The following is a 27228-nucleotide window of genomic DNA, read 5'->3' on the forward strand; positions in this document are numbered from 1 at the left end:
TCGAGACACCATGCAGAGTACGGGCGTGGCTAGCGGAGAGGGCCTGGAAGGGGGCAGAACTTGTAAAACGAGGAAGAACAAGGGAAAATGCAGGCATTACGAGGGACGGTCCTCAGGCAGTCCATTGCACGGCCACTATTGCGCGGAACGCTCCATTTCATCGATGCAACCACGCAACCTCTCGGCAGGGAAATGGCCAAACAAAGCACTCATACAATCCGCCACCCAAAGGCAGGTGTACCTTTATATAAATGTATGAATCGCACGCATGTTGTCGAGATGCAGGCCTGCTTGCGGGGACCCCACGCACTCTTTCAAAGGTGCATGTATTTGCGCTGGGGGAGCACGCAAAGGTAGCTTTTTCTGGCTGTTTTGGCTTTTCGTGGGGGCGTTTCGTGGGTGTTCCGGCCATGATTTGCGTATACGTTTCCTTTGTGCGAACAATTACATGAATACGTGGAGTGCTAAGAAAATCATCCGCGTGCAAGCTCGCACAGAGTCGATCTCGGCATGCAAGCTTTGCAGGATCTCTGCACACTTTTCCATGAATCAGGTCCTAATCGTATTATAAAGAGCTTGCACAACCAAAGGCTTCATGGCGCTAACCTGTAGAGCAGGAGAACAAATTAAACAAAGGAGGAAAATGAAATGCAAATGCAGTCTCAGCCCAAATTTGCATGTTACCGTTCTTGTTCATCAGCAAAATCAGAGAAAACAAGCATTGGCAATGCCAACAGTTTGGGCTTTTGTGTATGCATGTGAAAGGCACTTGTCAGGGACTGCTGTAGTGGTATTAACTGGACATTGATGTTAGCAGGTGCAAAATGGTGTGAGTACCTGGGCATCTGATATCAGTGCCTGGAAAATTCCTGATACTTACACACAAGTCAAAACAGTTTTCTTTGCCACTGCTTGTTTATAACAGGCCTTTAGTGAAGGACACACCTAGTGCTTGTAAATCAAGTGGTTTATGGCAGACCTGGCCAAGACATTTTTATTAGATCAGTAGCCTGTTGATTTTGGTGGGATACCGGGGTACTTCCGTACAGTCTCCGCCACCTGATATCCCTGTATTACTGGTGGCGGATACTAAGGTAAAATCCACATTCCCATAGAGTCCAAGAAGACACCATGGGATGGGGATGCTGCAATCACCGGCATCGGTGTTACCAGTGCCGGTGATTGCAGCAATTCTCTGCTGGTAGGGGTCTGAACTACTGGCAGGTCACACACTTGGAGTTTGCCGGTCCAGAAAGGTGCTGGTGCACGTTGTCACTCGCACCTTATTTCCAGACCAGGAAATTCATAATGACCCCCATTAATGCTCAGAAAACTTCTTTTAAAAAACACTATCAGGTACTTCAAGTGCAAAGGTTGATGTTAAGGCTTGATTAAAGTGAGCTCAAAGAATTGTCATGAGGAGGTGTTTTGGGCAGGAACTGGGTGGGAATGGCCATAGGTACTAGCTTGCCCATGGGCAGTCAATCGGTGGGCAAGTAACCAAACAATACCTACAAGCTTTTGTCCCTCATTATATGCCATTTCTCACTATCTGTACTATAATGCAATAGTTTCGGATTATAGGTGGCGCATTAGCACCATCTAATAGCCCAACCTAAAAGTAGTTCTTAAGCCCAAAGCAACTGTCGTTCAAACATAATTTGAGTTTTTTCAGATTCCTTTCGTGAACACCCTTTCTCTGACAGTTCACTGTCAATAGTGGGAAAGAACCTGTGTGTTTCCGAGTATTTTTAGTGCGCTGCTTTGACATTAATTTCCTGGAGGAGTTGGCCAAAGTGCACATGCTGTCTCTCTGTCTGTCTTATTTCCACCGAGCAGATTCCAGATTGATTAGGAATGGGATGCAACCTTGGGCCTTGTTTCGCAGTAACGCCACGGAACTCCTGAGAGACTTACAATAGTATTCTTACACCATGAAGTATGGACTATGGAATAAGTAAGCCAAAGAATCATGGGGAATGAATGGAAGGCTGTGTCGCAGTAGAATCGTAGGTTATTGAAGCTGCTTTGGCAGGCTGTCTGGCCTGAAGTCAAGAACTCAGAAGTCGAAGTCACCTATCTACACTGAAGAAGAGCGTTTGTGCGCAGGATGAATCCTCTCACGTTAATGTGCAAGAAAGTACACAAAGGATGCCAAGTCTTAATTAATTTAAAACATTTAAAAGCCTGCAGAATTAGCAGAATCGTGGTCTCTTGTCACGTAAGTCAAAAATGGAAATAGGGCTTGAACTTGAAGTTCCAGGTACAGTAGTGAATGCCCACACTCCCGTTGCATTCCCTGGACAAGAATACTCTGCGAGGCCAAGTAGAAAGAGAATTTCATGGCAGAAGGCATGGGTGATGAGAGATGCTGGGCTAATTGGGTGGTAGGGTAGTCTCATGTCTTATCTACTTGCACCTGGGTCTTGGCTTACGTGCTGCTAATTGAACAGAATGTGCCAGACAAGGCACAAGCATGCCAAACCAATTGTATAAGTCCGTATAACGAAGGACCTTATGTAGGTATACGTTGTCCACCTGATATCGGACAGCCAATAACAAACCTAGCTCCTATATGATTGTATATCTAGATGTGTCCCTTAACCAATCTCATCCCTTGATAGGTTTTTCACTATTGCCAGGTAGTATGACGTCACTCTGACTGAGAGACTGACAGAGAGACTGAGCGTATGTCCGTTGATGTTCGTTGTAACCTCCCGGTTTTAGATCATTGTTACTAAAACAGCAACTTGCCATCTTCTTGTGTTTGTCCGGTTATTTGGACTCAGAATTATTCTGGTGTAATCCCATCCAGCCATAAATGCACAGTCCAAGGGCCATAAGATCACTGGTCTGGCTGGGGTGGGTGGCACCCCCTGTAATGGGAGGGGTTAATAGAGAGGGAGTCGGATCCTGCACAGAGAGATGGAAGCATCAGGGCGGTCTGGTGAGGGGTGCCATTCATATCCGCACTAGCAGAGAACAAGCCCTGGCAATGCCAACAGAGGTCGGCTGTCGTAGATGAATTGTTGCCTCAAATGCCCCAATTAAGCCACTATCTGCTTCCCCACAACTATCATGCTTTTGAGTATTTATTATGGACAGTGTAATTCTACGAGTCAGTGTCATTGCAGACCTACAGACACTCTATGATAAACGAGTGCTGCCTCGAAAAGAGGGACTGCAGCATCCTAGTTGCTAGTCACAACCTCATCCAGTCCTCTTGCTGGGCCGTGTGGGAGAACAACAACGTGTATATCGCTCCATAATAGAAGCTTTATGCCTGCCAAGTGTCTCTGTGTACAAGAACCGAACCCACTTTTGTGTGGCGGAGGCAGGGGCTTCTGGCTGCTTCGCGTGCACCGATATTGGGGCTGCAGCCCTGCATATTGGTAACGGTAAAAATGTTGACAGCAAAAATGATATTAGGACAAAACGAATATGCTTGTGAACTCGGTAAAGCCAAAGGGACTATTAAAACAAGCACGGGGCAATGCTACAAGGCATGGGACTCACACCCCACGAGTGAGACTTTTACTCTCTGGGTTGGCAACTTGCTTCCAAGTTCCCTCCTGAGCCGTCTGCTTTTCTCAACCTTCACATGCAAACACTACAAATATAGCTAATGAGATAGCTCGGTGTGTGTGAGCATGGACTGCATAGCTGACTTGACCTTCCACATTCCAAGATGCATTACATGAGCTGGAGAAAATAAAAAATCTTCTGAAATCAGCCATAAAAAAACCTGTTACATAACCTTAAAGTAAGCAATAAGGATCTTCATCTTAGTAATTTGCAAAATATTCTTCCATTTTATTTATTTATTTGTTTATGGTTTAAAAATTAAACCTTTACAAAAAACATAGAAATAAAATTCTCAATGCATAATTCTAAAATCATTTTGAATAAAGAACAATTTTATGTAAAATATAGTTTTAGGCCAATAGGTGTGATGCTAAAACAGAATACATAATGTACATAGTAATATTCAAAATACAGAATAGTATAAGTTAGAGGTCCAAACGTAATCATACAAAATATGAATGCAGCGAGCTTCAGAGATACTGATTTCCCATAGAGTATATTCAACCAAAAATACTCCAATTGTACCCGTTAAATATTCGAGACAAACTTTCCAAAGTGCAACGTGCGGTCTGCCTGGAGTCCCGGGCATATTATCAACAAATGGTGAAGGGTTTCCTTTTTGCTGTTATTATGACAGTGCCTACAGGTGAAGGTTTCCCTAGGATCACAGCTTCTAATGGAAATAATTTCTTTTGTAGGTAGCACATTCATACGAATGCGCATAAAGTTATTCCTAAATTTTTCCCAAGGGAACTTTCTTAAATACAGTCCCATGCTACCCACACCTTTATCATGAAGACTGCGATCCCTGTACAATGTAGATTTAGCCACAGACTCTCTGGTTGTGATCCAATCAGTTTGTTGTAATTCTTTCTTCACCTTATTAGGATTAACAATTAAAGTTTCCAAATTTAAATCTAGGGAAAGAAACAACTGAGCACAATGGGAAAAGAAAACATTCATGGCATCTTCATGTCGCCCCTCTCTGTTCCTGATTATGGCATACATTTGTTGGTTGGGAGCAATATGAATTTTTCTGTACAGCACTAATTTTCTCCACCATGCAATGCCTTCTAAATAGAGGACACCCAATTCAAAGGCAATTGCTGAAATAGAAGTACTCTGAGCTTAGATGTATTTATAAACCAGGAGAAGGTCGTTTTTTTCCTCTTAAAAAATTTCAAAACAACTATTGGGTTAAACCTTAAATTGTTTTCAGTAACATAGTGGCAAAAAGCATCAATAGGTTTCTGCAGACCTACAGGAGTACGATCCAACAGTATAAAATCGTCAGTATAAGCCAGCCATGAAATGCTAAAGTTTACAATTTTCCCTGGGACAAAGGATGCTCCTCTGAGGGTCCCCCAATATCTGAAACATATATGTTAAAAAGACAAGGGGCCAAAGTGCAACCTTGCCTGAGGCCTTTGAAGGTAGGGATAGGGGCAGACGTAGTTCCCTCAATATATAAACATACGTGTACAGAAGTGCCCTCGTGTAAATATACCAGGATTTTTAACAAACAGACGGGACACCCGAGACTGCTTAATTTATTCCATAAGGTTGCCCGATCCACAAGTTCAAAGGCCAAATATAGATCCATAATGACTGCATAGAGGCAGAGCATCATCCTTCCATGCCAGATTCTGTACGTAAGACATTGAAAAACCTCTACAGTCTGTTCCCATATGTTTCCGTAAAGCAATTTGGGGCCTCTGAATAATATTAACTGATACGCAGCAATCCTCCAGCTTCTCTAGAAGCAGGGCAGAGAAAATGTTTGAGTCAGCGTCTAAGAGGGTTATAGGACTACAATTTAGTAGGGATCATTTATCTTCTTTTTTTATAAATGGGAATGATATAGGCCTATTTCCAAGAAGGAGGAAAGGATCTAGTAGTCATAATATCTGTAAACAAAATGTACAAGTTACGAGCCCATAACCAGATATCATGCTTATAGATCTTATTGACCAAAGAATTTGGCCCAGAAGCACGAGAGGTGCTAGCCTTTTTAATGCACCTTTTTATGTCCTCTATTGTAAACAGCAAAGACCAATCATTATCAGGATTCACCCAACCCACTGAGTTTAGGCATTGCCCCCCATACAGCTCCACAACGTGTGCAGTCCAAACTTCTTCAGATATCGGGTTACTTTGTACCACTGCCTGATTTAGCTCCAGATTATTCATCATGTTCCAAAAATTACTGGAATTTTTATTACCTAAAGCATCCAGCATCGTTTCTCCATCCTGTTGATACAACATAGGCCTGTGGTTTTTTGACTGATCCTTACATTTTTGTTTTGTTAGCTTAATCATAGCATAGCGAGCCTCAATATCTAGGCTGTTATTTTTCAGTAAACCTCGTATAGTTTGGCGTGCAGTTCTCTTCAGGTGGCGTACATGCAAGTCAAAGTTATGGGGATGACTTTGTTTCGTCAAGCTCTTCGTATTACTATTACAATACAGACCCCATTGTAGATTCAATTACATGCTTGAAGGGAACAATTGAATAAAACAGGAACTTGGATACATATGTGGAGTTCCTAAAATTATGTGACATCGCCATATTGAATTTGTTAATATTTCATTCATGCCAACTCAGTCTAGTACATGTCATATTCACTGTCGAAGATTGGGAAACAATTATATGTGAATGTTTCAGATCTAAAGAAGCAAAATGCGAGGTTAACATGTTATGGTCACTTGAAACATTCGGGACCATATCACATTTCTTACATGATTCCAACAGGATATGGGTAACAAAAATAAACTCTATAACAGATGACCCATCCCTCCCATGCTATGTGGGGTGTTTTAAGCCCTTATCCTCCAAGCTGTCATTTAACACATCTAGGCCTCACATTTTCAGGGTTCTGCGCCATTTCCTCAGGTGCAAAGCCTTTCTTCCTCTATCCGTGTTTCCGGTGATTAACTTGTGATCCATATCTGGTGACGATAGTAGAGGAAGTGCAGTTTGCATTCAAATCCCCACCCACAATCACATTTCCGCCCGGGATCAATCATTCTTCTAAAATAGAATTAACTTGCTGCAGAAAAAGATTTAGATCTGTGATGGGATTCCGATAAATGTTTAACAATAATATATTTCAGAAGGTTCTACCATTTTACCCTTTAATAAATACTGCTAGAATACCCTTAGAAGGGGACAGGTGTCGCATAGTGCGATAACCCAGGTCACTACGAATCACTACCAAGAGGCCCCTTGGGTAGCAGGGACGTCTATGATGGAATACCCATCCAACACTGGGGAATGGACCAGCCACGTCTCCTGCAACAGAATAAAAGAAAATGCTCTCATAAAACCACACACAGAAATGCCCGACGGGTGAGTGGAGAAGCTTCTGGTGTTCCAAGAAATTAATGAGAGACCTTCTCTTCTTCTAAAAGGAGCCTTTTATTTCTTTTAATTGAGTAATGGAGTATCTCAGCGACATGGCGATGCAACCCCATTCCCCTTCCTCCACTTTAGGGAAATTTACACTTTTTGGGATCTTCAAATGTTTGGATATTTCCGTTCCATCCCACATGGGAAGAATCCTTTTCCATTGGGGGGCCCTTTCCACGCCATGGTCTCACAGAGGCCTTTCACTAGGGAATAAATCATAGCCCAATCTATTAGGATTCCAGGCTTCTTTTAGATGTGAGACGGTGTGAATAACCTTACATGGTCATATCTAAGTGGGTGATTAGGACTCCATGAGGGGATTTGCCGCCATTACCGGCACCGGCAATATCGGTGCAGGGGTAATGTCGCCTTTTTTTGCCAGTGGAGCACCTGTTTTACCTCTAGCTTTTAGCTGAAGGTAACTGAGGTACCCCACCAGCAAACCTGCAGTCGGCCGATCCGGTAATGTGCCGGGATTCATCAATAGCAGCACTTTATTTCCGGACCAGCCGACTTGGAACGCGGCCCTGTGTATTTATTCTATCCGGATTTAACACTTAGGAATCCATTGGTATTATTTAGTAGTTTTAAAGGGAGCTAACCCTCAAAATGGTGCCATCATGCCCATTCCCCTGGCTTGCGAAAGGCAGCAGTCGCACCGTGCGGTGTTCATGGTAGCAGAAGCTTGTAAGGCCCTGCCTTCCGCTGAGGGGAGGCTGCGGCTCTGCCTGAACAAACACCTGTACACACGTTGCTGCCCTTTCCCAACGGTCCGGCCCACCCTCTCCTGCTTCTTTCAGGAATTCCACTCTCACAAGTACTACACACAGGCACTGCAGGACCTGGGGCACTCTATCTAATAATAGCACCTGTCTGCAGGAGCAGCAGGGCGAGACCAGAGGCGTCTGTGGGTGGGGGCCGAGTGGAGTGGGGGACACTGGCAGGGCTCGCCCGACACAGAGGCACAGTAGCCACCCGCCCCACTGCACGCCTCGACTTCACTTCACAGTCAGACATGCACATAATGCACCCGCACCAAGGCCCGGTGCAGGCTGGGAATTGTGGTTCACCAGGAGAACTACCTCATCAATAGCTGTAACCCCTCCCCCACCAGAACATCTCCCTTCACTAGATTTAATTCACTTAAGACACTGACGGGAAGGACATGGGTTTTGGAGTCTCTCTCTTCTCAGTGACTGACGAAAAAATAGAAGATCATCAGAAATTAAAACGGATTGAAAAGCAATAGTCCTTTCAGCCTCTTTTGCTGCTGCCTGCTATGTAGGAGTCGGGGCTTTCAAACCAGGAGAGGCGGGAGTGAAAGCAGGAAGTCATCCCTCGTATGAACCCGGGGGAAGGAGACAAAGCTGTGGGCAGTGGCATAGTTAGTCCTTCTGCTGCCCTAGGCCAAAGTGCATGCCCTATCCCAACATTCCTCCACACCTTTGCCAGGCTCCAGCCCTTTTCTAGGCCCACCCCCACGTAACCTGAAGACATAGAACCATAAATATACTACATCGGAATGGATAAAACATGTTATCCTGCACACTTTTTCTTTTTCGTCTTTTCTCACCTCTGTGCTCAGAATCTTTTGACTGTATTTCTTATTTATTTGCTTCAGTTATACAAGTGCTGAGTTGCCCTAACACATGTCAATCAACCTCCTTGACACTTTCTGTTCACATGTGAGCAGGGACCTCACACCGAGGCTTAAACTGTGTTACTGGGCAGTCACACAGCTTACATGTCTCCATTTGCTTCATAGTTATATCATGCAACTTCAGGTCTTTCTCGTAGAAGTTGCTTTTAAGGAAGATTAAATGAGTTGCACAGTATTACACACTTTAGTTAAGTGGTAAATCTGGGATTTGAGGTCAGTCAACAATTTCAGCATTTCGTCTAAACCGCATTATTTCCATATTCTTGCAGCACGTTGCAATTAGTGCAGAATGTTTAATTTTTAAGAACTGAAATAATAATCTGTATGTCGACATGGATTTCTAAAGTACCCAGATCACATAATCAACTAGACAGTAAATGGCTGGGAGCTGAAATTCTGAATTCTTCCCCTTCATCACTCGCGCCAGTCTCTGTTGACTTACCATAACATTGCCCCTCCCTTGTCTGTGTAAGGGTTAGAGGTCCATTAAATGCAAACCAATCATTGTAACTCTATGCGGCCTCGGGGGGGGGGGGGGGGGGTGTATTTGTCGCCGGGTGATAAGAACAGCAATCTGAAGTCCCACACACAGTTTTGGTTACCTACTCAAATCTGTGCCTTTGCTCAAAATAGTTAAACTGAATCGCACAATATATCCAAACCACAACTTCATTGAACCACAATTATGTATGCTCGTTCGCACACACAACCGTCTTTTTTTGTGTGTAGAAATTCAAATTTTCAGAAGAACAATCTGCAGCCCTGCACCAAACATTGACTACAACCAGGTACCCTATATTGCATGTTGTACATATTGTCTCAGCTCTGGTAGTTACAAATATGTATTTGTCAGTTTAGTGTATGTGATTTGTGAACTTTTCAGGTTATAAAACAGAATTATGTTGGCTCTTGACAGCCAAAGATTAATACATAGTTGTACCAACCACAGCTGAGAAGATCTGCGGCCAAGTGACACAATTGCGGACAGCGTCACTGGCTTCACAATTTAGCCAAAGTGTGTGAACCTGGGGAAATCATTCTATCTCATAGTGCCTTATCTGAGAAGCCTCAATAGCGAGAACCTAAAAGTTAATCGTTTTCACAGTGTACGCCATTCAAACAGCTCAACCATGGATACATATACTGTGGTTTAAACCCATACATAATGATCACAGTAACTATTCATAGATTGCATGCCACCCCGTTAATTGTCCCTGGCAACGTCTTGTAAAGTAACTTCCCATGATACCCTCGAGTAACACAGATTGATGACACTTAATGTGATTCTACTTTCAGGGATGTCAATGCACATGTAAATTAGGGGGTCCTGCATGCCATGTGCAGCACAGGGCCACGTGAACCCTAGGACTAGTCCTGGTGTCCACACACAGTGCATGTTATGATGAGGAAAGAAGCAGATGGCTACATTATTGCCACACACATATGTTGAAGTTTGGAAACGCCTGAATGCAGTATGCAGTGACTCACAGGGCAACGCAAGTGCAACAGGTGTTTGGAAGTTCTGAAAGGTGTGTGGGCACTTCAATACGGCAATGCCACATTGCCAGGCATACCTATTTCTCTGGCAGGAAATCGGATGAGATGCCCAGAGCCCAGCAAGCATGCACTGCAGAAGAAGACTTCCCATGAGCAGAGGGGAGATAGAAGGCAAATCTATCCATGAATTTAACAGTAATAGGCCCAGTTAGAAAGAAGGCCTCTGCACTTTCATAAAGCATACCTTATGTGTCATTGAAATGTGTTTCCTTATTGGGTGTAGCATGTCGTATTTTTACTGGGAATGCTTGTGGGGCGGATGTGCTTTTACATTTAATTTACAATTGTCTGCAAATGCCGAGCTCTAACAAGCCCTGAAACAAACAGTGAATAATTCATAGCCTGATGGTCAGGGGCAGCACTTTAAGTGGCATGCAAAATCGAGCCACGTCCCTTGCGGGTGTGTGACCAAAAACGGGTGTGGTCTGGCAGGGCGTTGGCGCAGCAACTAAGAGTCAACGTTTATCTGACCTGAATGTCTCCTGTTAGGCCACGCCCTTTTTCAGTCATGCACCCGTAAGACCTTGCTCGATTTTGCAAAAGTGGCGTGGCATTCAGGTCAGGTGAGTGATGCCTAACAGGCAGCATTCAATTCAGGTGAGTGATGCCTCTTAATTGCAGGAGGACTTTAAGAGATCCCCGCATGGCTCCATCTTATAAACAATTCTTGGAGACGAGACTACCAGGACTCTGCCCCGGCTAGCCCTTGCCCACTTTAAGCCCTGGTAGGGGGTGCTGTTAACACTGACCAAAAAACAAATTACAGAAAAGAAATCCATTATACAGTGAACGCCTGAAAAGCCCAATTTCCATTTTAAAAGACATGATTTGTATAGATTCCAAATCATTAGTGTAAAATGTACTTGCAGAACTTTAGGCCTTGTAATGGCATATGCTGTGCCTGGGTCCTTTCCGGTGTTTGCTCGTCCAGACAGTCTTCCTCCGCAGTCGGGAAAAGCCAGCCCAGGCCTGAGCACAAGCTTCATGCATCTTCCCTTCGGTAGGAGATCACTCCCCTGCAGCGGCCGCTGCATTTGCTGCTTCTTTAGGCTGCTGCCGGTTCTCTAGTAGTGAAGAAGATGTCATGCCTCGTGACGTCACTCACTGACATGACAGCCACTGAAGGATCTAGAAGAGATTATGGATTTGATGTATTGTCTTTCTATTTTAAAACAAATTCAATCCATCTTAAAATAAAGGTGAACACAAATTGAATAAAGATGGCGCCTCACATATAGCCTGCCGCCCTAGACCAGGGCCTAGACGGCCTTATTGGAAGTACGTCACAGGGAGTGCCACTCGAAACCTCCCCCTGCTCCTCCATCCTGTGCCAGTGGAAACAAAATGTGCACTTTTGAATCAGGATGTATGCATGTAAAAAGAAGAGAAATCTATTTTTATAAGTTACAAAGAGGGTTAATCCGTTTTTTAACATTAATTAGTGTTCTTGTGGAATCGTATATTACATATTTTTTAAATTCATTCTACATATAAAAGGAAAAACTGTGGTAATCAGCCGAAAATGTACCATTTTCTTTGGAAGATGCACAGTATATTTCCCATTCCAAGAGGCTGCTAGTTTCAGATATTATGTTTTTTGGAGAGCTTCCTTAGAGACAGTCATCCAAGATGGTCAGTACCATGGAAGAGCTCAGAGCTGAAAGAGTTCTGTGTGGAGGCGCGGAAAGGCAGGCAAGGGTGGGCTTAGCCATAGGGATTTGCATGGCTAGGGGCAGGCAATGGGGGCTAGGGGGCTCATAATCAAGCAGCACCTAATACACTGTGTAACCCTCCTCAAATGTCAATCATGTGTGTCCCTTGTCAGAAACCCTTCTCCCTATGTACACATGAATCAGTATTTGAGTGCAATAATTTGGGCTAATAGCCCAGACTAAAGATGAGAAGCTCTGAACTGTTACCAAAAGTGTTGTAAAATAACGTGAAACAAAATTATGCTTCAACACATGTGTTACAGTAACACTGACAAAGTCACAAGAAAAGGCATCTGTGCAAACGAGCTGTCAAGCCAAGCACAAAATATGATAGAGTCTTTGATAACGCTGACAAACCAGCTCCTGAGTGTGCTCCTGAATCAGTTATTCTTTGAGTGAGTAGAGGGGTCCTCAGAACACAGACCCTGACTTCTGCCAGCTGCCCCAGTTAAGGAGCAACGCCTTTGCCTGCTTTGCAGATACACTAAATGAACAGGATGGCTCAGGCGCTGTGACAAGCATTCTTGTCTGATGCCACAGGGTGCTCTTTGCTGCAGGGCCTGCGTTTCCTGCCTTCCTTATCCTAGAGCGGTGAAGAGGGCAATCTACAATGCCCCACAGAAGAGTAGGGCACCCAATAATTAATCCAAGACTTTCTTAGCAGAGAAGTTGATGATTTTCAGAGTGATTCAATGTGCCGTGTCACTGGGAGACACTTGCACTACCTGTGTTCTGAAGGAGAAACACCATTGTACTAGACACAAATTAAACCAAGTAGTGGTCGTTGCTTGGCAGCGGGACCCTCTGATGTGGCCAGCCTTGGCTTCAAGCTCACTGTGCCTACTTAACCTTGTTGAAATATCCTTTAGAATGTTTAAACTGCGTGGAACAAGTCAAAACTATAAACTTTGTTTGCCACACGTGATTACTGTGCTGGTTGCCAAAAAATCCTTTGAGGCTATCCAATCCACCTACTATATAAGACGCTGCTGTGAGGCCAAGGGAGTGAGCAGACCGCAAGTCCAAGTGCAGTGGACCTGCAGGGGGCGTATTGCAGAGAGGGTTGGGGGTAGGGGAGTTACCTCCTGCAGAAGGTAGCAAAGGCCACGGCCAGTCGAGTGACGCAGTTCTGGTGTGGAGGCTGAACTTTGCTCGTGGGAGGCCTCTGTTCCGCATCTGAGACCAGGTAAGAGTGAGCATACATACTCCATGAGGAACTCTGCTCTGGTGCTGATCCTCAGGGCTGGACTGGACACCCAGGGGCTGGAGCTCACATGTTGCGAGGGCCTCATGAGTTTGAGTGATATGTCTTGTGTCATAGACCAAGGCAACTCCTGGGGGAGCTCCCTACAACCTTTCATACATCTGTGGCACACACATACATGGCCATGCTCATTCGCTCACACTCACACATGTGCGCATGCACGCCCCTCCCCCCACACAAACACTTGGCAGCACATGAAGGCAAGCAAGCGACAGAGGCAGAATGCCAGGCTTCTATTGGACGGTTGGCTGCGGCTGTGTTTGACTCGCTGTTCCAGAAGCTTCTATTTGTGGCTGTTGAAGGCAGAGCGCCGGGCTGGTTGAAGGTGGGAGTGGGTCGCAGCAGGCTGGAGTAGGCTGTAGGGGGTTGGTTGGGCATATCTTAGGTCACGTTGTGTAAAGGAGTGCCAAGTAGAGGGAGCAGGGTCTGGGTGTGGTGGGACCTGATTTGTGGGGTTTCACAACAGAATGAATGAAACAAAGAGCGAAAAGGAGAGGGACCAGGAGTAATGACTGTGGCTCACAGGAGAAGGCACGGAGCAAGCACATGCTCACAACTTACAAGGGTAGGGCATCTTCTCGAATACTAATTCTTGATTGGCAGACATTCACGAAAGCAACCTCTCATCAAGTACCAAATGTAATAATTTGGCAGGCGAATAACGATGTTTTGGTGGGTTGCTCAGAGTGATGGCAGAGGTTAAGATTAATTCTAAAGCTTCCAACCACCACCTCTTTCGTTTTGCTGAAGTCGCCCCAAGTGGGACGGGTATATGCCCAGATGTGGGTGCCATACCTGCTGGGCCTGGAGACTTAAGCTACTTCTCACTGATGACACCCAATGAGGCTGAAATATGCCTGGGGTTGCCTGTGTTCGTGTGCAAGAAGGGTTGTGACCAAGCAGTTTGAGCTGAACTGCCACTTTTGGGGTGGGAGCAATACTGAATTGCATACGGTCTTTCCCCTTTCTGTAACGGCTTGGCAGGCGAAGAACGGTGCTCTGGGGGGTTGCCCAGAGTGATGCCAGGGGTTAAGATTCATTTTGATCTTTCCAGCCATTACCTCTTTTGTTTTACTGACACCCCAAAATAAACACACTCAGGGCTTTGGACAGCACATGCCACAAGCATTGTTAACCGGATATTACGCTTCCCAGCACCCCTTTCTATCTCATCTGTAGCAATTGTTTTCTTTTGGCCCTTTGGTGGGGCTTTACACCAACATCATAATTTTTTTAATGAATTATGAAATGAGAAAACAGGAAGGACTGAGAAAGAGGGAACAGGTTTAGTTTAAAATGTAAGGTGGATGTGTCATGTATAAATGTCTACACAGAAACAGTAACAGGTTGGGCAGGAGCTTTAATCCAGTTATTATGACAGGCCTAATTACTATAGTGTATGCAACTGCTGAGTCTGCCCCTGTACCCAGAAAGGGAACTCTAAACAAGCCTGACAGTCATCACCCTATTTCCTTGATTGCTTCTTCTGCAAGCTTCTGCTTGCCCGGCTCGATGATTGGCTGTAACTAGGAGGAATAATGATCCCCACGCTGGGGAGTTTTTCAACGTCTCTCGGGCAATGCGACTGCGCATAAGATTATCCCTGTTAGAAAAGGATACGCACAGTTAAAACGGGGGAACCCCTTGATAGGATTTGGGGATTTTAAAGCTGACTTTGGCTCTCGGGTTGGGTAAGGCTGTTTATGAATGTGTGTTTTGTGATGTGCCGCGTGCAGCGCTCGAGTCCTAAAAAAAGCGTGGAGACTCTGGCATATGCAGTGGGGAGTGGCGTTAACAGGCAGTGAACGTACATTTAAAGACTTTTGCATTTTTCATTTTAAGATGTGTTTCCTAAAAGAAAGTCCACAGGACAAAAAGCATTTCCCAAGAGAACATGCTTTCTTAAAACATGGCTTGCAAAATAGAACATGTGCGCACATTTTATATCTTAAAACGTGTAAGAAAACCTGTCCTGTACAGCGGAAAGTCAATATGACTGTTTCACAAGAGTGTGATCACAGATTCTTGAGGTCTGGTGGTCAAGTTTCTTGTGTCGCAGCTGCGCGACCCGGGTTCGAAGCCTGGATTCAGCGCTCTGTTATCAAGTGAAAGTAACACTTGTTTTATTTAAAAAAATGAATTAATTGAAAACACGAGGACAGCGTCCACTCCACCCGCGTGTTCACTCGACTTAAGCCCTTGCCACTTGCAAACAAAAGGCCTGATTCACAGAAGCGTTTTATTACGGTGCGAGGCCATTGGAAAATGCTCTGTGAATCAGGCCCTTAAAATGTTTCAGACCACTCTGGGGCTCCCCGCGTAAAGCAGGCATGAAAGAAGCTTAATCCACGGATTTGAAAGACCCCATGAAGCTGCCAATGGTAGAGCTTGGTTTCAGCCTGATGGGGAATGCAGTGCACAGACAGCTTTCCATTGGCTAAGAGTGGAATAAGGAGGGTGTAGTTAGCTCTGACCCTCTTGATCTCTTTATAAATAATGCCAACGATTGGCTTTTGAGGATCGGGCTGATTCCCCCCAAATTGTCAGCATCAAATTCCTCCTTTAATTGTATTCAGATAATGGGCTACCCTGACACGGGCCTAGAGAGGACTCATAAATCTTGTGAAGGGGGGCTTACTATGTCTGCAGAGCAAAGGGGCGTACTATTAACATACCCAGAATAAAGAGTACTAGCTGTACCCACTGTATCATACTCGGATCTAGCTCTTTCTTTCTTTCTTTCTTTCTTTCTTTCTTTCTTTCTTTCTTTCTTTCTTTCTTTCTTTCTTTCTTTCTTTCTTTCTTTCTTTCTTTCTTTCTTTCTTTCTTTCTTTCTTTCTTTCTTTCTTTCTTTCTTTCTTCCTGTGCCATCTTTCTCTCTGACTCTCCCTCTTTCTTTCTCTCAAACTCATTCTGTGCTTCCTTTCCCCCTCCCTCTATTGCTCTCACTCTCTCTCATTCTCTCCGTTTCTGTCCGTGTCCCTCTTTCACACAGACACCCTCTCTGTGTGCTATTTCTCTCTTTCGTTCACTCTGTGTCTCTGTCTCTTTCGATATGGGTCAGAGTCGCATTGTCAGGTGCACGTTGGCTTGATCCACCCAAGTCGTTGCTGGCAGCTGCGTGACCAGAGGAAAAAAAACCGATACTGACAATTACAAAACGAAAAAATCTAACATTGTAAATGTTCTCTTTTGAAATGTTTACAAAGTTAATTTCCAATGATCATTTCCATAATATATTTTTGTCATAAGAAAATTACAGTTACCTCACTAAGCAAAGAACATTATCAACACCTAGAATTACCATAGAAATAATTTTTTGATAGGTTATCATTCCATGATGCACATTGCGGTACATTCGTAATGCACACTCTACAAATATTCCTATGAGAAATAGGTAGAGGGCAAATAACACCAATGAGGGGTTCTGGATGCTTTGCATAAAGTCAAATAAAGTTTTGGGGGACATAAGACTCACCACAGAACTAACTATGAAAAAGGGTTGTTTGATTGAATTACAAAGTACATAATGCAACCTTGGCCCAGTGTTCATTTCATTTTTTATAACGCCCACCACAACATTAAAATGATTGTAACATTGAACCATGTATACTGAATCAGCCAGCCTTTTGGTGTGGCTGTCAGTGATAATAGTGAATTGTTCTGACCCCTCCCACCCCCCAAATAGTGTTAATGGTGTCACTGTGAAAATTAAAACACAATTAGGATCATTTAATCAAGCCCATGTATTGCAGAGAGGACTGCTTCTGATTTATATAAAAGCCGTCACCTCTGCTTATGAATGATTCTGTATGTGGGTGTAAATACCACACATAAATCTGGGCAGACACAAGTTTCCATGTTGTAACTGTATCCATTCACAAATGGAATAGTACATGGCACATTCTATAACTATGCATAGAAGAGTGCATTGATATTATTCCCCAGATAAAAAACAGGGTTTATTACATGGCAAACCAAGCAACTCTCCCTGCATGAAATTCAGTGTCGGCATGGATGCATGCAGCTCTGCCAATTTTATTTTATTTATTTATCATGCGCCGTAACCCGAAGGCATCAGGGTGTACAAAAAGAGATATACATTCAACATACTAGGGGGGAAATTGAATCTGATGGGCATCTATCAGTTCAATAATAAGGTTTTTAAACACTTGCGGAAGGTTGTTAAATACCTTCCTTCAGCAATTCGATTGGTAGTTTATTCCAGGCCGGGGCTGCCTGACTGGAAAGGAGTGGCCATTTCCTCTTACACATTTAACGTCTCGTGGTTCATGCTGATTGATGGTGGACAAAGCACTCACGTAAGTATGAGGGAGCCAGCCCATCCAGGCATTTGTGGGTCAATATATTGACTTTGAAGCAGATCCTAGCTGCGACCACAGCCCGTGAAGGTCCCCTCTATGAGTGGCGATGTGTTCTTTCCTAGATCCATTTCTGATGATGCGAACCGCATCATTCTGCAGAATCTGGAGATTTTTAATGCAGTTTTTGTTGGCGTCACTCAGTAATGCACTACAATTATCGATCCTGGGTATTATGATTGCTTTTACCAAGGTCTCGCAATTTTTGTAAGAGACATATATCCCAACTGATCTTAGCAATTTTAAGTGGTATTGGGATTTCTTTAGCAAAATATCCACTTGAGGTTTTTGGCAAGCAGCATGCTACTTTAGTGTAATGACTATGCTTCCCAGAATGCCTGGCTCACTGCTTCACCTCCTCCCTCGCAGGACAACGTTGGGTGGAGGATAGGCAACACCTGTGGCTGCAGGTGCAGCAGGCGGCACACCTGAGGGGTGTGCTCGTTAAACAGCTTTAAAAGCCTCAGTTTGCTTCAGTCCAGTGCTGGTCATTGTTGCAGTGTTCCTGTGGTGACTGGTCCCTTGTTCCTGGTTCCTAGCTTGTGTGCCTAGTTCCTAGTTTCTGTTTCTTGTTCCTCTGCCCTGGATTTCGAATTTATGTGCTTAATTGATTTCTGCTTTCTGGATTTCCCTTTCTGTCTTTCTCTGTCTGCAGGCAGCCTTTCTCTGTGCTTTACTCTTTGATGCAGCCCAATTTGCCTGTGTTCTCTGTTTCTTTGACGCTGTCCTTTGCTACTGAAAAACTTGATGCATTAGTCTTTCCCTTTATAGATTTAGCTTCCTGCCTTTTCTCCTTGGATGGGTGGGAGAGGATTCCTTTTGTGATATCATTTTCCCTGCTCCTGATCCTTACTTTCTATTGGGATCCATTCCATGTTTTCCATTGCACTTCTGCATTTATTTCCCATTGATTATTAGGTGTGGGGTGCTGTTGTAACTAGCCCCTGTGTGAATGCCTTTTGTTTTCCTCACTATTCTATAATCACAATTCCTACTTGCCTCTTGACTTGGGTCTTATGTGTTTAGTTATCCTCCACCCATTGCTGTTATAGCCTTCTGGGTCCCTGTTTGATCAACTGGGTTTGTGGGTTTACTGACATTCAAGTGGTCTTTCCGGTCCTCGTGAGTACTGTTTCTAAGTTCCTTATTCAGTATCATCCAGAGTGTCAGCTCACAGATCCTGTCCTTGCTTTCCCTCTACGTGGGTTTAGCGCTGTCAGTATCTGTAATAGCATAGTGGGTAAGGAGTTTGCCGACTTTCCTTTCAGTCATAGGGAGGTTCTAAGTGCTTACCCCACATCCCTTTTCATATATTGGTATTATTGTTTCACTCTATTTGCACTCCTGGGTTTTAGTATACACGAGTCTTGGGTATTGTATGCACGTTGTTAGATTCAAAGTTGTTCACTGTGCGATTCCGTGCACATTTCCCTTGCCATATTCATTGCCTTCCTCCTTTCTTAACAGCTTCGCAGGTCTGCTTTGTGGGCATAAACATCTCTCATCTTGCCACCTTCACCAGCACTAAAATGAGTACAAAACAATATGTTGACCCTCATTGTTGAGTTCATCAATTTACTCATGGTTTACTTTTGTCTTCCTATAACCACCTAGATATGGCCGGGCGCCTGTACTTGAAAGGCTAAGCTGCATGGCGAAGAAGAACGCCATCTATGTGACTGCAAACATCGGAGACAAAAAGCCTTGCAATTCCAGTGATGTTAAATGCCCAGAAGATGGGCACTACCAGTACAACACTAACGTCGTGCTTGATTCCGAGGGTAAATTAGTTGCACGCTACCACAAGGTAAGAAATACAGGCACTAATTAGCCATTCAGGTTTCAAGTTCACTGCATGTGTAATTTCTCAGATGCATGTGGTAAGGCTTTATCATTGTAGCATGTCATAGCATCTTGTGTATGGCTTTGTCAACGGTGTCCATTTCTACATGCTGGGCCCTACTCCTGTTCGGCCATTATTATATATATCATAGAATTCATATTCATCTGCCATGATGTCACAGTAGGGAAATAGGGCTTTTTTTGCTGCCTGGGTTTTTTTTGGGTGTTTAGGGGTGTTGATATGGAGTGAAGTATGGGGGACATGTTAGGGCATTTTGTGCTGCCTGTTTTTTTTGGGGGGGGGTTAGGGAAGATTGATATGGAGTGAAGTTTGGGGGACATGTTGTAATTAAAGTTTCATATAGTTATAATAATAGAGGAGGTTGATATGGAGTGAAGTTTGGGGGACATGTTGTAATTAAAGTTTCATATAGTTATAATAATAATACATTTCCTATATAGCACTACACACCCATATGTCTTAGAGCACTGCAAAAACCAGAAGACCCTGCTGGGATTCAAACCTGCCACAGCATATTTCAGGGGCGTGCTTAGTTCACTGTACTATCTGACCAGCTAGTTCTCTCGAACCTTCCCTCTCCCGCTCCCTTGAAGACTGGCCTCATGGTGACAGCGTTGCGGTCCATTTTCACTATACAGTTATAGATGCGTACCTTCCTACTTGCAACAGGTAGTATTCCACGCCGGAGTTCCTGTTGAAATAGTAGATGTTGCCTGGAACCCTTTGGTAGAATATATACACCCTTAGCTGATAGCTAACCACCCAGGGTTCTATCTATTTCCTGTCTAAAAGGCATGCTCTACTATATGTAGGCATTGCACAGACTCTGAAATGAACTTTGAACTTTAGAAGGTTTGCAAGGCCTTGTAAGATCAATAGTCTATTAACATAGATAGATAGAATGTTAGCAGGATTTACTGCTTCTAGTTTGTGAGATTTGGATTTATAAAACGATGTGCAGCCTAATTCAAAGGCTGGCCTTTTTGAAAAGCTATGTTTGCTGGTTCTTTGGATAGAGGTGATGTGATTTGCTCTCACTTTCATACTCCCAGAAAATGAGAAAGCACGAGAGGTCAACCTAATCCTCTCCAGAGGTTTTTGCCTGTGACTCCCATGTTTCCTCACCACTGATTATACTTGTTAGAGCTGATGGAAGTTGTGAGAAAAACACCTGGCGAGCCGCAGGAGCATTGTACGGACTACATGCCATGAACGCAGAACAGGGGCATGGCATTGGCATGGGAAGCCCGGAAACTATTTTGTAGGCTATATCTTTCTTTCTTGATGCTCCCCACCGATGGAGATAAAGACTCAGTGCCTACAACCAGGCCCCTAGCGTTGTCCACTTGCTGTCGAGAAGACGGAGCATTAGGCGTGAGACATTAAGAGTATCTCATGTGTCTGACTCCAAATGCTGGGCTGAACTCCACTGCTATGGATTTCCTTTGAGGACCCACAACACTCTAAGGGCCTCATTACGACCCAGGCATTAACCATGGCGCTATTAGCGCCATGGTTGACGCCTGTATTTTACCGATTGCGCCATGGTGAATGGCAGAATTACCGCCCCATTCCAAGGTTGGCGGGGCAGTAATTCCCCATTCAAGATTGGCCCTCCCCATTCCCAGTTTTGCCCCCACAGGGCTCAATGGAAATGGGGAAGGCGGTAGTTACGGTACCGCAAATTGCGGTACCGTAAATACCTCCAAGGTTCCTTTGCGGGTCCAATCCTTAACGGCTGGTAAAAACCAGCCGTTAAGGTTGGGACCCGCAAAGGGACCTCGTTATTAGGCGGTAAGGGGTTAACGGTGCCGCCACCTTTTACGGCGCCGTTAACCCCTTACCGCCTGGGTCGTAATGAGGCCCTAAATGTCACAAAGGCTGCATTCTCACCTCTGCAATGATTGCCATTGCAAACCTCTCCCCAAGAGTATCCCCAAAGCATAGTCTGCGTCTTGCCCCTAATGATTCACAGTCGTCTCAACAATGAGACGTGGCCCATTTCCTATCTAATGCTACCTCACCACCTGTCCAGAAACGGAACTTTTTCTTTTATTTCTCTTTTAGTTATGAGGAGATTGCGGAATGAAAAGACTTAAGCTCATTCTCATGCTTTATCAAACAAACAGCTGTGCAGTATTGGACCTAAAGCACACAAATTGGGCTAACCTGGCACAATTTAGGAATTGCTGTTAGTAACTCCAATGCAAAAGTCAGTAGCCATGATACTGGTAAATGTTTCCTATGTTTAAAAAAAACTTTAGACACACCTAGTCTTGATGATGTACTTTGCAACAGACTCACCGAGGGTAGCGCCAATAGGCCACTTGTGATAGTGCGCTTTACATATAACTTCATTCATTCCCCTAAGGTTGAGAAGTAGCCACTTAATCGCACCCCCATTCTGGAGGAGGCTGGCAGCAACTTGGGAGAGATTTCAATGATCCCTTTGGGAGCTCAAGCACAGGGAAGCAGATTAGCATCACTGGGACCAATACCTTTAGCAAGTGGCTTGAGGCGAAGGTAGTGAAGCAGTCCACTGGAGAGGCATTGGTTGAGTTTTGGAAGGTTTCTTCAGATGGCACAAGAGGGGTACTGTGACGCTGTAGCCAGTGACAATGGCTCCCCAATTCGGGAAAAATGAATACATCACATCATTTAGGATGCCAAAGAAGATTGATAACCCCTCCTTTGCATATTTATTTACTCCAAAGAATGTTGGGGAAGAACTGGGAATTGCCCGTTAAATTAGTGTTGCAATAATTAGAGATAGTCTGATAGGCACATGGCTCAGAACTAGCAGTCAGTAAAGCTGTATCTCACTTCGTTTGACAAAGATATGTATCCTCCTATTTTGACCTTACAGGCTCAAGCAGGCATAGGACATTCACGACCACATTGTGGTTGGATCTTATTCCTTTGAAATCCATCCAGGCCAGGTGGGCTAAACAGGAAGATCGGGCCATTTGTACTATCTGTCATTGTGGCGTGACCCTTAAGGATTCTAGAGGCACGTTCTCGTGTAATGCCATTGGCACACCAATATAAAACCACAGCACATTGATCATGTATTAGGAAATTCAAATATTCATAGTTATAGAGAGGCTGAGACATTCATGCTGAATTGGGTTCACAGGTACATTTATATATGCTTGCCACATTTATTTCGGTGGTATTCAAAATGAGACGAGAAGCAGAAGGGTGTCCTTTGTATAATTTACTGTTGTCGCTAATTAAATTTGCTCTTTTTTGGCTCTTTGCTTGGGGTAGACATTGTTTGCACTTTTGCACATGGAAATATTGTGGTTCGTCTGTCTGATGCTCTTGATCACATTGGATGTTTTGTAAGTGATGATGATGTTTTTTGGTATACAGCCCTTGTATTGCCTATTGTATATTTCTATTTATACAGTGTGCTGTTTTAGAAAAAATATGTGCATGTGCCATTTAAATGGCAATAACAGTCTGTGGGAAACAAGTCCTTGATTGCCTTTTTGCCGAACACCGTATGAGCTATTTTGAATATCCCACTGGAAAAGGTAGGGCTTTTTGGGAGATTTAATAAATACAGCACTCGGCAATACCCCCAAAAGGGGCCTTGCATGGTACTTCTTTCCAGAATGTGCTTGCTCGTTATTAATAACTTCATTAAGTTAGAAGAGAAATCAGAGATTCATATTATACTGGGAGAAGCCCCAGAAGTCGAATTGAAAGCAGCAGGATACTTATCAGCCCTATACAGTATAGGCGTATCCAAAACTGTAAACAAGCTTTAACATTCATGGTACAAATCTACATAGTTTTCAGCAACATTTGTGAACAATGGTTGTGCTAATAATCCTTAATTGAATTTAAATTAATGTGTATGTCTTTTCTGGCACCACTGCTCCATCAATGCTTGGGTCTGTTCTTTTCAGAATTGAGTTTATCATTTCAATTTAAGGGTTTCCATATATTTCCCAGGAATAAACGAAAGGAAAACACAACAAATAGTAAGATGGGAGTGCAAAGACACTATTTATTCCCAGTGTGTCTGCGGCGGTGGGCTGCGGTGACCAATTGTATAATGGCCTTCTGCAGGAGGCAAACATAGCTTCCATTGGTATCTCTTTTATTAGTTTCTTCAGACTTCCGTGGGCCCTCTGACTTCTTTTCTCTTTTGGAATCATTGGTGATGTATTAATGAATGAGGACATAAAGCAAACCAGAAAAAAGGTTTATTGGGTGATTGGCCACCACATAGAGCAGGCTTACTTCCAGCTTGTCATCATTTCCCACTCTTGACCTCATCGTGTTCTGGTGATGAAGTCATCCTTCAATCCTGGTGATCGTGTTGTATGACAACTCAGACCCTCACATCACCCTCCCCCATATCCTTGAACAAACAGTAAGCAAATGGAGAACAAGAATGAAACTGGAACCTCTACCCGATGCTGGGCAAAAACAGATATCCGTCAGTATATCTCATAATCCTCCAAGCGAATCGGCACACTCAATGCCCAAGCACTGTGCTCCCCGTGGTAGTGAAATCCATGTTCACCTCCAGGTTTGCCTCCAAATGAGACCATGTGCTAGAACTAGAAATTGGGGGCTGTTCCCAAGGCTCTAGCATTGTCACCAATCACATCTCCCACACTATCCTCAGAGGCATCTCCCACAACTGCACCAGTTGCCTGGCAGGTGGACTTCCCCTGCTCGATCACTCTCAACCTGTGTCCTGACTTCCCCTTAGTTGCACCCTCACCTCGCTTTCCTCCCTGCGTCCCTTCTTCACCTCCCACATAACCCCCCAATTAAGGTTCCATACCATTCACTCATCCACTTGGATAACTTTGGGAAATTTGTTCTATATTAAAATGGGCTTGGTGAACTTAGAACGTCACTTTGCTACATTTGTGCCTTACTTGACTTTTACACAGTCCACGCGCTAAACTTCTTTATTCTTAGCTTCTGCCCTTTTGACTTACACTGATTTGTTTTTAGCCTTCCTCTTGCCTGTCCAGGTCCACAACATATATGGTGCCATGGGGAGCAGTCTGGATGCTCCACAGCACCTCCTTATGGGCAAATGACTGCTGTGTGGCCCATTCTGTGGCCGCCATTGAAGTACTCTACCAATCCATTAGTCTGCGGGTGGTACACAGCTGATCATTGCCATGCAATCCCTTTGTCCCGGCAATATTTCTTCACCTCCTTGTACCGGAACTGGAGGCCATTGTCACTGAATGCAACCTCGGAGTACTCCTCTAGTCTGAACACACATTCCAAAACGCAACCACTGACTTGCCTGTGGCCTGCTCCACCATCTTCACCTCTAGCCACTTGGTAAAGTTATCACAGTGATAATAGGCTGCTTCCTTGTCTTTAAGTTTCCATAGGGACCCAAGACATCACTCCCAAGTTGCTGCCAACACCCCTCCAGAAAGGGGATGTGGTTAAGTTGCTAATCCTCAGTCTTAGTGCTCTTGCCCAGATTAAGACAAGCCCATAAATCCCTGAACTCTTCTCTGTTTGAGAATTCATGCAGGCTACCAATAGCTACATCTAACTTTCTATTTGGTGTCCATAATTCCACGTGCCCCTGATGTTCCAATTTTATGATCCTAGATCATAGTCTTGACAGTTGAATCTGCAACAGTCCTCTCTCAAGTATCCCATTTTCAACAAAGGACTCTCTGATCTTGACATATTACCAGGATTCCCTTTTTTAATAGCTATCCCTCAAGTGTCAACCTCACAACTTCACGGTTTGATCTTTGGCAAGCTCCTACATCCACTTTACCCTAAATATGGTGGTAGAGTCCCCTTCTGTGTATTCACCACAGATATTATGTACTCCACCTCCCTATCACTGTGTTCCCACCCCTTTGCAGGCAAAGGCATCCTAGACAGAACATCTGCAAATCTGTTTCTTTGCCTGCAACATATTGCATTGTGCATTGAAATTCCTGGAGCCTCATACTCAGCCTTGCAAGTCATGGCATGGCTCTGCATAGGCCCTTTAATGTTAACACATTAACCAGTGGCTTGTGGTTGGCATGGAATGGTCCCCTTTTACACCCAGAGGAACTTCCGGTAGTACACTACTCACCAGCAACAGGTTAGCAACTCTCTCTCTCTATCTCTCTCTCGCTATGACTAAGTACCTTGATTTTGGCTCTTTAACTGCGCTTGCCAAGTATGGGATTACTCTCTAAGTGCCTTCAACTTACTGTGCTCCCCCCAACACCTTTAGGCTGCCATCAACTTTGACCATCGCAGAGCAATTTACCTCGGGCACACCCAGGTTGGTGCCTTGGTAATTCCCTCCTTTATCCGGCCCACAGCGTCCTGACACTCTGTACTCCAATAAAGCCGCACCCCCGTTCTTCATGAGTTGCGTAACCACATACATTATTGCAGGAAACATGCATAAGTATTTGATAAACAACTCTGCCAGGCAGAGGACAGACTTCAGGTGCATTCTTCACAGCATTCAGGAGTTTCCCCTTCAGTTTGTAACCATCCTTTCCGACGGTGTCCCAAAGATGGTCTACTTACTATGTCATAAAGCGGGATTTGTTCTTTTCTATGGTGAGGCCTTTCTCTTTTAGTCTCTGTTGCACCTGCTCTGCTTTCTTATCACATTCTACTTTCCCTCTCCCATAGAACAACATATCAACTGTTAGACAAGGACCCCTGGGAGTGCTCAAAGAAGGTGTGTCATGACACTCTTGAATACTGCAGCTGCAGTCTGCAGTCCAAACAGCATCCTTCTGTACCTGAACGCCCCAAAGGAGGGGATGAAAGACATTAGATCCTTGTTCTTCTGGACCAAAAAGTTTTTGATGGTTTGCCCCTGAGACGTCTAGAGGAGTAAACATGTCCGCCTCCTTTATAAATTGAGAATCTCAGCTATAATGTTACATAGTTCTTCCAATACTCATTGTGTCCTACCCATGGTATTGCAAGCTCCCCTGGGGAGGCGAGAAAGCATTTGATGGGGAGATGGACAGATATTTTTTCAGTGGGGAATGTGCAGTTAACAGATTCTAGGGGGGCAGAAGCACTGAGTCAAGTAATTCTGGCCAGCGTGTGCGGGGCATCCTGGGGAGAAACCCAGGGCCCCTTAGCCAGAGCTGCATTTGAGGGGTGGGCCAGACCAGGTGGTGCGGCCATGCGCCATGCCTCATGTTGGCCTGACCCGGGGCAAAACCGGCTGGGTCCAGATAAGAGTCCTGCTGGGTCACAAATGCCAGAAGTGGCCGGGAGGAAATTGGAGAGCAGCGTGCAGTGGCTCAAGCCCGCCAAGTGCCCAGGCTTCCATGCACTTGGGAGGAGCAATGCAGCGTGTCGCAGCTTACAGCAAAAGAGAATGGTCCGCTCTTTGAACCTCGCCAGCTCAGAAGAAGAAGGGGGTAGGCTACGCTCACTGTAATTATATGTGGGTGTTCCATTGTTACGCAGCTGTGCCTCGTGGTGGATTGGGCACTGAATGATGAGGAACAGTAAATTGATTGTGCCAGCGCTTGGGAGCCAGTTGATGGGGGCAGGCCTAGCCCCATTTCATATGTGAAAAGGGACGAGGTACTTTGAAGAGCCCTGTGTGCAGCGGTCTGCAGCAGCCACACCACTGTCAATATTATGGATATTTATTTGCACTATGATAATGTTAATGTTACAGGACATTTGTACTGTGCTCTATCACCACCGGAGTGGTCCCCTGGTTCTCTGGCAGACCTGAAAGGTAAGAGGGTAGCGTGGGCTAGTAGGGTGTAGCGGGATAAAGGTAGTGGGATATTGCGGCTGTCCTGTT

At 44.5% G+C, this 27228-nt stretch overlaps 1 protein-coding gene across 1 annotated transcript in view; it reads left to right on the plus strand.

Annotated features, from left to right (window-relative positions):
- VNN1 (vanin 1) overlaps positions 1–27228 on the plus strand; it is a 196589-nt gene that overhangs the window by 39561 nt on the left and 129800 nt on the right. The window contains exon 3 of the mRNA XM_069606677.1: positions 19184–19376. Within this exon, the coding sequence (XP_069462778.1) occupies positions 19184–19376 (193 nt within the window). The remainder of the gene's footprint in view (positions 1–19183; positions 19377–27228) is intronic.

The sequence above is a fragment of the Ambystoma mexicanum genome, chromosome 4p, assembly GCF_040938575.1.
Source record: "Ambystoma mexicanum isolate Mex_15411 chromosome 4p, UKY_AmexF1_1, whole genome shotgun sequence".
NCBI classification, from domain to species: Eukaryota; Metazoa; Chordata; class Amphibia; order Caudata; family Ambystomatidae; genus Ambystoma; species Ambystoma mexicanum.